The following is a 16,862-nucleotide window of genomic DNA, read 5'->3' on the forward strand; positions in this document are numbered from 1 at the left end:
TCATTAATATTGATGAGGGTGGGGATGGGGGGGCGGTCCTTGGCCGAGGACAAAGAGGTGCTGCTCTGTGTTTTGATGGAACCCTCTTGCGTTGGTGTGAACAGGTGCCTGAGAAGGTGCCCGTTCAGGCTAATGCTAATGTGAAGCCGGGAATGCTGGGTATTTTCGTGTTTTGAGGCCATTAGACAGTGAAAATAAGGCGGAATTGGTGAACTGATAAGCCGGTAGATCATGTAGCGTGTATTAAAAACTTGAATGTTTTTCACCTTGCCTAAAATCTGAAGGTGCACTGGGTGGGGTCCTAAGAGATTCTGTGGAGCATCTCCGAGTTCTTTGTGTCCGATCCATCACACAGCGTCCGTTAGCAGCAGGTGTGTTGGAAGCTGTCTAACGAATTGGAATCTGCCCCAAGACCAGCCAAGAAATCATAATCCACACAGCTCCCGGTGGGAATAGGGGGCTGCTGTATTCTTAGTTGCTGGTCATCTGTATGAACATTTCATCTGTGTCAGCAGTCGGGTGGGGGGGGGGTACTGTGGGGTGGGTCGTCTCAAAAAGTAACGAGTCCCCTGATCGACTCAGTCGGATAAATGAACAACGCATCCTCATAGGCCTGGGAGACCAAGCAGCAAGACACCAGTTTTAGGGACAGGTAACATGGACAGGTAACATGGACAGGTAACATGGACAGGTCCCCAGACAGGTCCCCAGGAAATCTAATATTACACATATATAATATTACTTGCATTATTCCTGCTTCGATTTCGCCTGGTCTGACCAACGCTGTGCCGTATTTCCCCGGTGCACCTCGGATCCTGGGCCAAGGTAGGGTAGGAGACATGGGTAATCGCCAGTGGGAATAGAGAGGAGGTAGGAGATGCAACAGAGAATGACCTTTGAGAGCTGCAGCGAAGAAGCTGATCTTATCAGTTTCCAACCTCTACTTTGGACATGAAGGAGTTTGTCCCCCTTGCTATCCTGTCTTTTATCCATTTCCCCAGACCTGTTGGAAACATGCGATCGCGCACCGCTGGCCGTGCAGGTATTGGCCCTAATTGGCCCCGTTCAGAATGCATCCCATGGAAGCTGGCGAGGGCGATGAGCACCCAGTATGACAGGACAAATGGGACACTTCTTGGGAGCACGTTTGTGGGATGGATTCCACTCTGAGAAACAGGCGGCATGGATGTGTCCGCCGTCCATGAAAAAGAGGCGCCCCCTAGCTGCAGTTTGTGTTAGTGAATTTGTCTGCCAGTGAAGGTTTACAGCGTGTCAGTATCTACCGCCCAAGCTAATGACGTGCCAGCTGGCTCCGTTTACAGAGCTGGAGTGTAAAAGGGGCCAGCTGGGGCTTGGGGGGGGGGCTGACAGAGGGGGGTTCGGGTTAAGCCAGAGATGTAAATAGACTGGCTCTTAGCTTATATGCCGCTTTGCTGTTTTACTGTGGATTGCAGTGCGCTGTGTTTATTTTGTTAATGGCATTTACTTTCTGGTTTTTTTTGGACATTTTTATGGATGTGCTTCTGTGCTTATTAATAATAAAGCTTCAGTTTAAAGTCCTGCCATTTCTGAAATACCACGGACTGTGTGTGAACGTGTGTGTGTGTGTGTGTATGTGTGTGTTTGTAGGGTGTTGCTAAAGAATTTGGGCCCCTTGAAAGCATATCAAATTGGGCCCCCCAGTCCAGACCAATCCAGTTATTTTCCACATTTTTTAGGGCCCCTTGTCTTACCAAATGTAATAATTTTTTTTACCAAATGTAAAATAAGGTTTTTATTACCAATGTAATAAAAACCTGTTTCTTTGACGTTGTAGGGACCATTTTACAGGTGCCCACAAAGATCTGTGAATGCAATCAAAAAAGTAAAAATGCCAAAAATCTTGTATTTTGTTTGTTAACTTATGGGTAAGGTTAGGGCTGGGTAGGGTTAAGGTCATCATATTGGGATTAGAGTTTTCCCCATGGAAATGGAGTCCCCACAAAGATATAATCTCCAACCTGTGTGTGTTTTTCTCCATTTGCATGCCTTTCTGTGCGTTATGTTTACCCGTCTGCTCATTTACGTTTCCTCTGTTACTGTGCTTCTTCGTGTGTGTGAGCGTGCAGGTGCACGTTTCTTTGTGTGTGTGTGTGTGTGTGTGTGCGTGTGTGTGCGTGTGTGTGTGTGTGCGTGTGTGTGTGTGTGCGTGAGACCACACCCTTCCTTCATGTGATGCCTGGTCAGCTGACCGCAGCCACACCAAGCTATCTCAGCTGACTTTAGCGGAGAAGTTAAGGTGCAGTGGAAGGGTCAGGGACCAGGCCTCCAGCTCTGCTCTCATTTTGGGTGTTTGGTTCCCCACTGCGTTCTCTCTCAGCTGAAGAACACCGCGTGGGGGAACTTAGCCGCAATGTCAGATTGCAGTATGAGGGGTGGGAGGACCGGACTGCAGGTGTCTGTGTGTGTGTCTGACTGTGTGTGTGTCTGTCCGTGTATCTGTGTGTGTCTGACTGTGTGTCTGACTGTGTGTGTGTCTGTCTGTGTGTCTGACTGTGTTTCTGACAGTGTGTGTGTCTGTCTGTGTATCTGTGTGTCTGACTGTGTGTGTGTCTGTCTGTGTGTCTGTGTGTGTGTGTGTTTGTGTGTCTGACTGTGTGTCTGACTGTGTGTCTGTCTGTCTGTGTGTCTGTCTGTGTGTCTGACTGTGTGTGTGTCTGTGTGTCTGACTGTGTGTCTGTCTGTCTGTGTTTCTGACTGTGTGTCTGTCTGTGTGTGTGTCTGTCTGAGTGTCTGACTGTCTGTGTGTCTGACTGTGTGTGTGTCTGTGTGTCTGACTGTGTGTGTGTCTGTGTGTCTGACTGTGTGTCTGTCTGTCTGTGTGTCTGACTGTGTGTCTGTCTGTGTGTCTGACTGTGTGTCTGTCTGTGTGTCTGACTGTGTGTGTGTCTGTCTGTGTGTGTGTGTGTCTGTCTGAGTGTCTGACTGTGTGTGTGTGTGTCTGTCTGACTGTCTGTGTGTCTGACTGTGTGTGTGTGTGTCTGTCTGTGTGTCTGACTGTGTTTCTGACTGTGTGTGTGTCTGTCTGTGTATCTGTGTGTCTGACTGTGTGTGTGTCTGTCTGTGTGTCTGACTGTGTGTGTGTCTGTGTGTCTGACTGTGTGTTTGTCTGTCTGTGTGTCTGACTGTGTGTGTGTCTGTGTGTCTGACTGTGTGTCTGACTGTGTGTCTGTCTGTCTGTGTATCTGACTGTGTGTCTGTCTGTGTGTGTGTCTGTCTGAGTGTCTGACTGTCTGTGTGTGTGTCTGTCTGACTGTCTGTGTGTCTGACTGTGTGTGTGTGTGTCTGTCTGTGTGTCTGACTGTGTGTGTCTGCCTGTGTGTGCATTTCTGAGTGGAGCTGGCATCCAACCCCACGCCACGTGTGCAGAAAGCAGCGTGTGTGTGTGTGTGTGTGTGTGTGTGGGCGCATAGCAAGTCACTCGCCTGTAGGACGTTAACGTAACCAGTGGAAAACACCTCCTCTGCCACCTCACCCCAGTCCAACCACTCACTCATGCTTAAACCCGCCACCCCCCCATGACCACGGCCTGCTTTCATGCAGCGTGAGGGTAGGGGGAGGTGGGGGCAGCAGCGTGAGGGTAGGGGGAGGTGGGGGCAGCCGGAGTGTCAGCTGGCTCATTAAGGGAGAAGCCACAGTGCGGCCAATCGGAGCGCTGAGCCTGTATTGCACCCCCTGGTGGCAAATAGTTTAATGGTCTGACACAGAATCTTTTAAGGTGGAAACACCAGACATCAACAGTGGGTTGACCACCTTAAAATGGGCAGCCGCCCGTCACTGATTAACCAGAAAGCTAACAACTAATAGAGGGTTGAGCTCGTCTAAGAGGAGATTACCATTAATTGTTTTCTTGTGTGGGTCTGTTTACGGGTTACAGTCAGATCCCTCCCCCCTTCTCGATCACCCCATTCTCCTCCCCGATTGTGCCCTCATTACCTTTTTGACCGTTAAGGTACGTAGTAAGAGGGAGAGACGCTACGATCTGGATTCGCTCCGCCGCTCCTGCACCTGTAGCCGAGGCTGTAATTAAGTCTAATGTTGCACCTTAATTATGTTGGTACACACACGCGCGTGCACACAAACACACGCGCACGCACACACTTGTATGCGGCGGCTGTGCTCACTGCAATTATCTGTAGGGACATTTAGGTCTGAGATGAAAGACTTGAGTGGCAGTTGCCCGGGTAAACTGCTGCAGGGACACCTAGGGGGTGGGGCTAGATTCACACCGATGGGCGTGGCCTCTTCGCCTTCAGGACCTGGTTTTTTGATCGGGCTTGGATGTGGACGCCCAAGGAATCCCAATTTGAAACATTTTTGAGGAGTTTTAAGCATAATGCTTCAGGAACAACAGCACAGGGTAGAAAAAGCCTCACGGAAGGAATTGAATCATTTGAGAAAAGCTGAGGGGGGGGGGGGTAAATATTGTATGTGGTTGGCCAGTGTGTTGTACAGGGGACAGGAAAGATAAAAGCATTCAGTTGTACCACTCACAAGCGCAGGACTTGGGGGACAGGCTGGGCAATGTTGGGACATGCGTATAACGAAGGGAGGGCCATTTTCAGCACTGCCACCCTGTTGCATGAAACTGGGGGGGGGGGGGTGAAAAACAAGTAGAATCACCGGCAAATCTAATGGCTGCTTTGGAAACCAAAACCTGTGTGTCCATGTGAAGTTAGGATAATAATTAACACTACAATGTATTATCTATCAGACATTTTTATCGAAGGTAAAACAGTCCCTGGAGCCATTAAGGTGCTTTCTCAAGGGCTCAACACTAACATCACTCCGGTGACCCTGGGATTTGAAGCAGCAACCTTCCGATGACAGTAACAGCCTTCCAACCCACTGAACCACACACTACCCGCTATAATAAACTAGCATACAACGTGAGCACCCAGGGCTAACTATGACAGCCATAACCCCCACCCAGCCCTAACCATAACCATAACCATAAGTAACCAAAGTACAAGAGTTCTTGCATTTTTAGTTTTTTCATTGCAGTCACAGATTTTTATAAAATAGTGTTCCCATATGGGGACCAGGAAACTGGTCCCCAAAAGGAAAAAAAAAACGGGTATTCATCACGTTGTGGGGACATTTGGTCCCCACAAGGGAAGGTATGCCTGGACCACATACACACACACACACACACACACACACACAGACACAGACACAGAGCAATAGCAGTCTTGACACACCCCAGTACCTCCTTACACACTAACAGGGCGATTAATACATTCACGCAGACACTTGCACACTCTGCAGGTGTCATGAAGGACAGAACAAGCGACAGGCCTCAATAAGAGCAGGCATATCCGAGAGTGTTTCTGTGGAGAGAGCTGGGGTGGGACACCGCACCCCCCCCCACCCCTCCGCGCCTCGGTGAAAAATGCCGGAAAGGCAATTTAAAAGCACCAGGGGACTCTGTACATGCGTGTCAGGAACTGGGGGGCACGGTGTAATTGATAACGGCAGCCAGCGATGCATGAAGGAGTCAAGAAGCCTGCAAGCTGGAGGTGGTGATGAGGGGGGTGTTCATCATCGCCATGCTGGCCGTTACGCATCAGAGGTGGAAACAAAACACAGCCCAATGGAAGTCTAACTCCATCCCCAAAACCTGTGTGAGCACACATTTTAGATATGGTGTCTGGCAAAGTTGTTTGCAGCCTCTGCCCTCAAACCCGACTCACTGTGCCCCCTGTCTCATCCAGGGAAGCTGGAGCAGTAAAAAGGGGACAGGGGTGTAGTTTCATGCCTCCCCGTTTAAGATTACAATGGATATTGCACACTAACCCTGCACTTCCTATGTCTCTACAGCCCCGTCCATGATTCCCATCATGCACCAGGTCAGCTCCACCATGACCAGCATCACCATCTCGTGGCCACAGCCTGAGCAGCCCAATGGCATCATCCTGGATTACGAGCTGCGGTATGCGGAGAAGGTAAGATGCTAAGATGCCAGTGACATACCCCGATGAGCCAAATTCTGTTTTTCTTTACTGCAAAGAGACGCTAAACTAAGTTAAGACTACTAAGCTAAGAGAAGCTAAGCTAAGACTACCAAGCTAAGAGAAGCTAAGCTAAGCTAAGACTGCTAAGCTAAGGGAAACTAAGATAAGCTAAGAGAAGTCTCTGAGCATTTACCTCCATTGATTGGTGGCTGCTCCCTCGAGTGTTGATGCTGTCAGTCATTTTGGCTGCCTAGACGATGAGATGGTTTTCTATTGCAGTCACTCTGTTCAAGTCTAGTGAACCTTTTGCTATGGAGGTTTACAGCTCACAACTGGTTAACCTGGAGAGATCGTCATGGACATGCTGATTGAGCTTGCTTCCTGGACGAGCATAAAGGGTTGGGTCCCCCCGGGAAATTTAACCTTCTTATTTATCACCCATGGCTTCCTGGGGAAAGATATGTTCACCATGCTTGTGAAAATAGCTCAAGTGTGTAACTTGACGTGCTAATGGCACCACAGCATGGCCTTCGGTGGGGATGACCTCTCTGTCACAAACTCTTCATAGTACTAATAACCTCCATTGCATGTTCACTGATCTCCAAAACCTAGATTTGAGAGACCACCTCAGCATCTGTCTTATAAAATTAATCCTGATTAGGGTTGCAAAATTCGGAAATTTATTCCCATATATTCCCATTAATTCCCGTGGAAAGTTTCCAACTTAGAATATTTCCAAAATTCCCCAAAATTTCCAAAATGGAAAGTTTCTGGAAAATTTACTAAAATTTACCTCTTTGCAACCCTAACCTCATTAGAGACATGTTATTCCAGCAGAAAGGCGGCAGGTCTGATCCTAGAAGGTTAAAAGGCTAAAAACTTTGTTGGGCGTTTGTTTCAGGTCTGTCCTAAACAGACTGCCCGCTTCTGGGGCTGCCAAGTGCTCTTGTCAACCTTCAAACTGAGCGTTAATTGCTTTATTGAAGCCATTATTGGAATATTAATTTTCCTCATCCATAATTTCTAGTTAAAGTCATGTACTAATTAAAATGTATTCTGAAGCCCTGTCTTCCTGGGTTGGGTGCTCCTGTCCTAAGTAATTAAACACTCTGGGATATATATATACACACACACCCACATACACACAAATTCAATCAAGCTGTATCAGAAATTCAGAGGTGCCTCTTAACCTAACTACATGTCTTTGTGAGGGATGTGGATGAAACTCACACAACATGAGGAGAGCATGCAGAATTGGAACATACTGTATGGCACTGGAGGTGTGAGGCCACAGTGCTACCTTCAAATCCCCTTAATTCCCACCGTTCTGCCCTTTTAAACACCTGTGTGTGTCAAACATACCCCTTCCAAAAAACACCTTCAGGTTGTCACTAAAGTGTGACACAGAGCATCAGTTTTGGGTCCCTTTCACAGGGGACGTCACACTGCAGACCGCTGTGACAATTCCCAGACAAGCTGGAAGCCCAACAAATCAGAAAAAAATGTGACCAGCGCTCGAAATACGTGTACAAAGACCTGTGGACGGCAATCGGGTTCTGCTCAGTACGGACATATCTCTGCTGATGCTACCTTCCATTTTTAAAATGCCTTTTAAATATTTGTTTAAATGCCCTTTTATGCAGCTCACAGATAAGGTGTTAATTCCAAAGGAGCAGAGATTCCGAAGAGAGCACAGTGTTGCTAGGCAACAGCCACGCTCGGCTGGACTCGGATGGAAGGGCAGCTGTCGGGTCTTTCGCCGACTTCTGCGGCTTCGCAATCAGCTCTCGGGGGTCCGACCTAACAAGTGGAGTCAGCTCCCCCCCCCCCCCAAACCCTCCCGAGCTGGAGCTCTGAGTCGGAGCTCTGAACCACTCCAGAACATATTCTTAGTGTTAATCTCCAAGCATCGCCGAGATATCGAGGGATGTAAGACTTGAGGGGTGGTCTTGCTTGTGGCAGGTGATCTCAGACTTAGTGATAGACTGGAACAAAGCAGGTATGCACAGACTCACTGAGCCATCTCAGAGTCAGTGAGTCAGCTCAGAGTCAGTCAATCATCTCAGAGTCAGTCAGTGACCTCAGAGTCAGTCAACCATCTCAGAGTGAGTGAGTCAGCTCAGAGTCAGTCAATCATCTCAGAGTCAGTCAGTGACCTCAGAGTCAGTCAACCATCTCAGAGCCAGTGAGTCAGCTCAGAGTCAGTCAATCATCTCAGAGTCAGTCAGTGACCTCAGAGTCAGTCAACCATCTCAGAGCCAGTGAGTCAGCTCAGAGTCAGTCAATCATCTCAGAGTCAGTCAACCATCTCAGAGCCAGTGAGTCAGCTCAGAGTCAGTCAATCATCTCAGAGTCAGTCAGTGACCTCAGAGTTAGTCAACCATCTCAGAGTCAGTCAATCATCTCAGAGTCAGTCAGTGACCTCAGAGTCAGCCAACCATCTCAGAGTCAGTGAGTCAGCCCAGTATCAGCCATCTCAGAGTCACTGACTTTTCTGAGACCTAGCAAACTCCAAAGGGTTATCTCAGAGTCATCTTTAGAATGCACCTGATCATCCAGGAAAAGCATCCATGTCTCCATCACCTCTCTGTCCCTCCCCCTACCCCCCGCTTTGTAGAAGACAGTCTCTTCAGCTATACAGTAAAGTGCCTCCATGTCCTTAAGTGACACCCTGTCCCTGAGCATCAGGGCAACGATCTATCACAACATCTCTCCTTCAGAGCCTGGCAATGGCGTGCGGCGGCGATCGATAGGGTCACGCATTCCGGCGTTTTCCTCTCAGAGCTGTGGAAAGTTCAGATAAGCAGAACAGGCGCTCTATGTGTGCAGACGGGCCAGGACAGAAACACAGCGGATGGGGAGGGGTACATAGTTTGGGTTCAAATCATTTGGGCTCATTGGTGGTAATGGGACCATGCGGGGTGCTGCACAGTGCCCACCTTCCTCACAAACCGATCCCGGGAGTGCCGTCATCCTCCTCAGCTGCCGCCATATGCAATGGGAGCGGGTGTCGGCAGGGCAGGATGACGGGCACAACCCGGGAAATGCTGACACATTCTCGGGCATGGGACACCCCAGGGCACTTAATGAGTCCTGGGCCCCCCCGAACCTCCCCTGCGAAGCCATCGTTTCCAAAGGCCCTGCTTCACCATTCATCCCACACCCCTCCCTCTCTGTCGGCCAAACCTCCCACATGACGCCTTTGTCCAGACCATACGTGAGCTCATACAGACATCCTGCCCCCCCCCCTCCGGTGGTCTGCTGAGAAGCCATGGGGTGGGGTGGGGAGGCAGGCTGAGAGACAGTGCAGTGTGGCTATCGTCTGACAGGACGGGCCTCTCACTGGTTCATGCCATATATCACTTGGGACAGGTAAGCTTCTACCGGACCAGAGCTTTCGGTTTCCATGGTTTCCTTAAAATCGCTTTACTTTTGAATCCGTGCCCCCATTCAGAAAACCCCCCGTGTGGTCGGTCGGGGGGTGATTCCTCATTCCCACCACATCCCAGTTTTATTTATCTACCCATATACATTGCTCTCTGGGGCGACTTTCTACAGAAACAGCTTCACCTTGTTGCCGCCCCCCCCCCCCCCCCCCACCCCATCAAGTTGCGCAGCTGGGCAGGTTTGACGGCGCAGGTGCTTGGGAGAGAAGGGGATGTGTGTGGGGTGGTGATGGTGGGGGGGGGGGGGTTGACAGGGGACTGATGATGCCTGAATGTGTCACAGCTGTGTGGGAGGGACAGCCCCCCCCCCCCCCCACCACCTTTTCACCAAGGATGTAGACGGCTGATTGAGCTCAGGGAGTTGCTCTTCTGACAGGGTAAATATGACAGGGAAGGAGGGAGGGGGTTTCTGCTTCTCTTTGGCTAATGTTCACTATTAACCCCTCCCCCAAACCTCTGACTGACAGCCCAACATCGAGTAGGATGCTCTGCTGACCTGCAACTGACTAGCCACAGACCTGCCACTCGCAGGCAGTGGGACGTCCTGTCGTCCCAGCATGCCGAGTGCCAAAAATCTTCACGGGGCTGACTTTTGGTCACACGCTCCACTGGCTGGCAGAAGTGATATTCGATATCTGTCACTGGACTGAAGGCTGTAGTCTCTGTCTGCGGAAACACTGACCCCCCCCAAAGACGCTCTAACCTACCTTAGCAAACTGCATCTGAGCCCATCGGTATTCCAGCTGGGAGGTGGGGTCATGCCATCCTTCGTGGGGGGAGGGGGTAGTACTGGCATTGTGGGCCTTCAGGACAAACTGTCTACCCCCCCCCCCCACCCATCCAGCACGTGTCGTTATCATGGACTTGTTGGCGTGTTCTTCTTACCGCTGCCCGATTAGCATTTCCGGCAGTGCGCTATCCCTTTGTGGCCCTGCAGTGCTGTGGCCTTTCGCTTGGCTCTCCCACCATGTTATGTAACACCATCCCTGATTGGCTGTTCTTTGGCTGACTGCTGTTGGTGGGTGTTCTCTGAAGCGAAATTCAGGAGCAGCTGGCTGATGAGACCTTTTTTTTTTTGGGGGGGGGGGGGGCACTTCCTGTTATAATAATTAATCCAGAACTTCGCTTTTCGTTTTTTTTTTTTAATGTCAGCCGAACTCGGTAATTGGCCTAATTCTGCCCGGAATTATTAGCTTCTCTCTCTGTTTCGAGAGGAGAGGGAGCGGCTACCTCCCATTCATTAACTGTGCTTCGGAAAGGGGGGGGGGGGTAGTCAGGGAAGCTGGGTGGAGGAGGGGGGTCGTGAAGAGAGAAGCTGGGTTTGGGTGTCTGGAAGCAGAATTGAAAGGCGTGTGTCAGCTGACCTCCCCCTACACCTCTGTCGAGACTGGGGTGAGGGGGAGGGAAGGAGGGACAGAGAGACAGAAAAGGGAGAAAGATAAAGATAGAAAATTGAAAGAGGAGAGAGGTAGAGAAAGAAGGAAAGAAAGAAAGAAAGAAAGAAAGAAAGAAAGAAAGAAAGAAAGAAAAAGAGGTAGAGAAGGAAAAATGAAGACAGCTGGACAGATGACAGAGACGGAGGGATGGAGAAATGAGGAACAGGAGGTGTTGCAGACGAGCAGGTCAGGCTGCATGGTGCCTCACCTCCAAGCGTAAACATGCACCTCAGTGCTCCTAAGCCCACCCCCCCTCTGCCGCTCCTCCCTGCTCCCCCCACAGTGTCACACTCTCAGCTGAATGCCCCCGCTCCCTCACCGCTTTACCCACCGGCTGCGCTGATGAGCTCCCTCTGCTTTACCCCCACCGAGGGCCTCTGCAGCTACTGTCTCGCCCATCCCGTGCCAGTTTCCTTTCTCCTTACGATAACGCTCCCCCCCACCAGCTTCCTATCTATCTCCTCCCTCCTCCCTCCCTCCCTGTCACATTGTTTTCCCCTGCTCCTTTTATCTCCCGCGTCTCTCCCCATTACGAATCGTCGCACACGGGCTGCCTATAAATATCTGCCAGCTGAGCTGCCGGATTGGTATTACCTGGGAAGCGATACAGCCGCTGACGCCGAAATTCTTCTGCAGCTATCATCTGCTCCCAGTGCCCCTCACTGCTGAAGGCGAATCTCCCCCTCCCGTCATATTAAACTGACTTTGAAAGGTGGCGCCCCCTAATGGACAGGGCATGTAACAGCACCATGCCCCAGTTACTTTGCCTGAGTTGGCCCAGGACGGACTCATCAGAACAGAAAAGACGAAGCCTCAGCTACGATGTGAAGACCGAGGGGATCGGGGCCCCAGCTACAGTCGAAATTAGCACCCCATTTAAATCAACAGGCTGCGTGGACTTCTGAGCATATGGGCGCCCCCTGCAGGCTGAGGTCCACCAGTACCAGCACTATCTCTGGCTCGTCTCCAGCGATTGATAGGCGGGGTTCTTATTCTGGTCTTTTTTTCCACTGGCTTTTCTTTGATGGAAATGAAAATACAACAAATAATGTTTTTTTCCTTGTAATAACCTCAAAGTTCTCCAGTGTTTCTTTTATTTGGTGATAATCGTGTTCTTGGAATAAATTAGTCTTATTCCGTAATTAGTGTCTGCGGCACTTCAGACGCCACTAAATCAAGGACAATCCGAGCTCTTTCCCGCCTCTGCTAATTAGCCTGAAGCTGCCGCAGGGGAAACGTGCGCGTCTGTGTATATGTGTGTGCGCGTCTGTGCGTTTCTGTGTTTGTGCGTGTGCGCATCTGTGCGTCTCCGTGTTTGTGCGTGTGCGCGTCTGTGCGTCTCCGTGTTTGTGCGTGTGTGCGTCTGTGTCTGTCTGTGCTGGTGTGCGTCTGTGCGTGTGTCTATGCGTGTCTGCCTCTGTTCTTGTCTGTATGTGTGCATCTGTGCGTGTACACATCTGCATGTGCTTGTTTTTGCGTATGCATGGCTGTGCACATCTGTCCGTGTGCCCATCAGTGCATGTTTGTGTGTGCCTATATGTGTGCATATCTGTGGCACGTACGCATCTGTGCTTGTGCGTGTGTGCATCTGTGCGTCTCCACATGTGCACATTTTTGCGTGCGTGTTTGTGAGCGTCTGTGTGTGTTTCTGTATTCGCCCCCCCCCAGCCCCATTGCGTGCTCAGCTGACAATTCCCCCAGTACTCCAGTTTGGTTTGTAGCCCTGGAATGAATCCCGAAGGGGGCATTTCACATTTGCAAACATGGAAGAAAAACAAACGACTTCACTTGAAAGAATAAAGAGTGAAACTGCAAAGGACCACTGATCGGCCTTTAACAGCTCAACACGGAGAGGCCTAATCTGCCTGCTTTAGATGTTTACTTACTTAAGCAATACTTACTTTTTAAAATGAGCCTGTGTGCTCGGTTTTTGGGAAATTCCCGGAGCACTTAATGAGTTAGTTAATGCCTTCACAGTTCCCAGGTCAGTCTGCAGTCCAGATACACACCCGCCCTACAGGTGGTGTCATCTGAAGGTGCAAAGCATCGGAAACAAAGGCTGGTAGGGAGGGTGGGGGCCGTTGTGCCACCTACCCATAAGAATCATGTGAAAATTGAGAAGCCCCCCCCTGCCCACCTGTTATCCAAAAGCTTACAGTCTTATTGATTTGCTCAGGTGTAAATTTCGGGGGTTAAACGTGTCGCCCAAACGTACAACCTGACGGGTTTAATCCTCTGACCTTTTACTCGCCGGTCCATCCGGTCAAGCGTTCTGCTGCGGGGGTCCTCTGTGAGTCACCCAGCCTTCTGTGCAGACATACGGCCCCTTGCCTGGCACTGGCCCAGAACGGAAGGCCCTGAGCTGCCCCCCCCCAACCGGGTGCATGTCAGAGTCCGGCGGGCGGGGTCAGGGGCAGATTCTGGCTGGCCTGCCATGACCACAGCTAGTCGATGGCGGCTGATTAATATCAACAGAGCGCAACAGAAAGGACAGGGGCACAAATATAGAAAGTGAAAGAAAAATCTCAGATCCACCACTAATCTTTATATGACAGAGGGAAATATCAGACTATCATGTATAGTATTAATATGCCATGTATAATTTTAAATTCACCTCCTGAGGCTTAGAAAGTGACTTTGCCCTCCCCCGGCTATTTTTCTGCAGGACCACCCGGAGTCAAACTCGTCGGTGGTGCGGAGCCAGACCAACACGGTGCGGCTGGAGGGCCTGCGGGCCGGCACGATGTACGAGGTGCAGGTCCGCGCGCGCACTGTCGCCGGCTTCGGCAAGTTCAGCGGCAAGATGTGCTTCCAGACCCTGACTGACGGTGAGAGCTAAGGGCATGAGGGCGTGGCTGGGGGGTGTGGCCTGTGTGAGAGGCGGGGCATTGGACTGCACTGTGATTGCTTGGATTCTGGGCCTTAAAAGAGCTGGGGGCGGAGTCTGGGGGATGACAGGGGTGAGCGTGTGGCACGCATCACAAACCAGGGAGCCGTCCTACAGAGCTTAGCGGTGATTACTCATTAGAGTGATTAATTAGCCACCGGCGTGGCTTGTGAGGCTGGGAGCGAGTAAACACCTGATTACAGAGACAATGTTTTAGCTGTATGTGTGTGCTCTGAAAGTGGTACAGCGTTTCTCTGACCCCTGTGCAATTATTAACTGCGTCACAAGGTGATATATGAGTGCTATATTTTCAAACGTATGCTGTACCGAACATTGGGAGTCATTGTTGTATTTTTAGAGTCATAAATAATAAGCATATTATGTATTATTAATGTATATGCATGAAGCTGATTATGTTTGAAATTGTACTGAAATTATATATATAGCATATATTTAACATATCTCTGCAGTTTTGAAACTTCAGTTTTGTACAAACTTTAAGGCTTACATCATGCTGTATTTCTGCTGTATTGGACTGTTGCCAGAAACCTCACAGTCATGGGACTGAATTTACAGGAGGTCACATGACATCAGCGATCCCCATTCCGTTAAACTCTTACCTATCTAGGTTCTGATAAGGAAGTAGGTCCGGTTTCTGCAGTCCAAATGACACTGCAAAGCTGACCGTTTACTGTGCTTTGGGTGGGGGGGGGGGGTGCAGCCCATAGTCGGACATGATTTACGAATCTGTGGAAAGGAGCTGGCAGGTCGACCCCCCATGCCAGTGAGTTAGGGGCACATTCTGTAATCCGAGGAGGATCATCATGGTCTGTGTTAAATATACCCTATTTTGGTATTTTTAACACCACCCCTTCTTCAGAGGTGTGGCTTCCGATGGCTGTCCAATCACCCCACAGCAGGGAAGCCTTTGTCCCCCATTAAATAAAACCATGAAAAATGGAATTCTGGCCGATGCAAAAGTCCAGGGCAGCCCGGGAGTGGCAGTTCGTACAGCGAGCAGCTTGGAACGCTGGCCGTCCCCTTTCGACAGGAGGGCGTGGCATCCTGGGGTCAGACTTCCTGTTCCTGCTGATGCTAATTTACCCCCTCCCAGGATGCCGGGAGGTTTGCCGGCTGAGTCATCCACACTTATCTGGGAGGGGTGGTGGGGGGGGGGGTCGTATCCTGGGATTTCCAGATGGACGGATTTATCCCCCGCAAAGGTCACACCTCTCATGGCGCCACTACAAGTCCCTTACTGGGGTTTGAACCGACAACCTTCAGCTGCAGAGATGAGTCAGCGGCTGCATGCTGGGGCTCCAGCACAAATATCGCACCATCTCTAGAAATCCGTATCGTGCTTATCAAACAGGAAGTGAAGTTACATAGGTGGGGTGCAGGTTTCGTTGTGAGTGTGTGTCTGTAGGTTCTACTTGGGTTCTGTAGGCCCCATTAAGGATTCAGTGCTGCTCCGTTTCATCACTCCTCTCGCTCCCTCCCTCTCTTTCCTCTCCTCTCTCTCCCTCCCTCTCTTTCCTCTCCTCTCGCTCCCTGCCTGTGCCGCCCAGACGAGTACAAGTCGGAGTTGCGGGAGCAGCTGCCCCTGATCGCGGGATCAGCGGCAGCCGGCGTGGTGCTGGTCGTGTCCCTGGTGGCCATCTCCATCGTCTGCAGCAGGTACGTGCTCCAGCCCCCCACACATGGCCCCGTGCAGGGCTGGAACCGTTCCACGTTCCCAACCAGTGTATTCCCAACACTCCATCATCCTAACTCTACAGCCTAACCCTAATGCTACTGAGACCGTTACACAGGCCAATCGCTAACCCTAACATCCGCCCATCTGTTCTTGCGCCCTCTGCAGGAAGAGGGCCTTCATTAAGGAGACCATATACAGTGACAAGTTGCAGCACTACAATACAGGGAGAGGTCAGTCCGCTGTCTCTACCTCCACCCCCCCCCTAACGGGGTCAGGCACCAATGTCAGGCCCACTGCTTTTTCCCTATTTTTGAATCATTTTGTATAAATGATGCGATGATGTATCACGACATGTCGTATAGCGGCACTTCCTGTTTATGCAGCTCCGCCCACAGCCAGGCTCCCAAAGCCAATCAGAATCTTAATAAAAAAGCAGAGCATAGACTAATAGGTAGGCATGTTGCGTTAAAAACTGTAATTACTTTTAGGCACTCAAATGCAGCCCATAATTTTACTGTCAGAAGTAATATATTTATTGTTACGTTAATTATGACAAGAACCTGTGGGGGAGGGTGCATTCAATAAATTACCTCTGGGTTGTAGGACTGTGGCGGAATCTCAAATGGTAGATGGAGTACAGGTGGCATGCTGTTTGAATTTTTCAAGAAGGACTTTTCCTGTGACAGAGCGGCAACGAAAGTCCGAGATCTGTCGTCTTCTTTCCATGGCAGTGTATGAGAGAAGCTCTATAGCGCCCCCAACTGGCCTGTCGGACACTGAAACACATACACTATAGGGGAAATCAGCCCCTCCCCCCTTGCTAGCATGCACTGTCCAATGGTTGGTCCCTGTAATGCGCCCAACCCCCCCCCACCAAAGCGTCTCGCTATTGGACGGTCTCCTGCATCCCCAGCTGCACCTCGGGCCGCTCTGGCTGGAAGGGACCCACGCTCAGCTCCTCCGACGAGGCCGGGCGCCATAACAGCCAGATGGGGGCTGGGGGTGGTGGGGGGGGGGGGCTAGCCACAGCAGATTCCGCCCGGAGTCCGTCACAGACGGCACCGACCCTAGGGAAAGCTGGCCGCCATCTTTGGCATGAAGAGGACCATCGTGGGGGTGTGGGGGTGGGCAGCTAGCTGGCAGTGAACACCACCCCATAATTAACATTACAGTTTTTGTTTCCTCTCTTATTTGTTTGTCTTTTGGGTTTTTATTGCCACAGAAGATTCAGCACTGTTATGTCCATCATTTTAGCTATTGCTAAAAGCGCTTTATAAACATATATAGCTTGAAGAAGCCAAGAATCCTCCCTAGAGTCATAAAGGCTAGAGTTCCCCATGGTGAGTTAGCTTGGTTTAGAATGAAGGTAACTTGAGTTAACTTGGCCTGGAGTCCAGAATAGCC

General features: G+C 50.5%; 1 protein-coding gene across 1 annotated transcript in view; it reads left to right on the top strand.

The window, feature by feature from the left end:
• Positions 1 to 16,862, top strand: part of LOC111833628 (ephrin type-B receptor 1) — a 131,039-nt gene that overhangs the window by 96,562 nt on the left and 17,615 nt on the right. Inside the window, exons 6-9 of the mRNA XM_072710648.1 lie at positions 5,860 to 5,984; positions 13,541 to 13,703; positions 15,331 to 15,439; positions 15,624 to 15,688. Of these exons, the coding sequence (XP_072566749.1) occupies positions 5,860 to 5,984; positions 13,541 to 13,703; positions 15,331 to 15,439; positions 15,624 to 15,688 (462 nt within the window). The remainder of the gene's footprint in view (positions 1 to 5,859; positions 5,985 to 13,540; positions 13,704 to 15,330; positions 15,440 to 15,623; positions 15,689 to 16,862) is intronic.

Source organism: Paramormyrops kingsleyae, chromosome 4, assembly GCF_048594095.1.
Source record: "Paramormyrops kingsleyae isolate MSU_618 chromosome 4, PKINGS_0.4, whole genome shotgun sequence".
In the NCBI taxonomy this organism is placed as follows: Eukaryota; Metazoa; Chordata; class Actinopteri; order Osteoglossiformes; family Mormyridae; genus Paramormyrops; species Paramormyrops kingsleyae.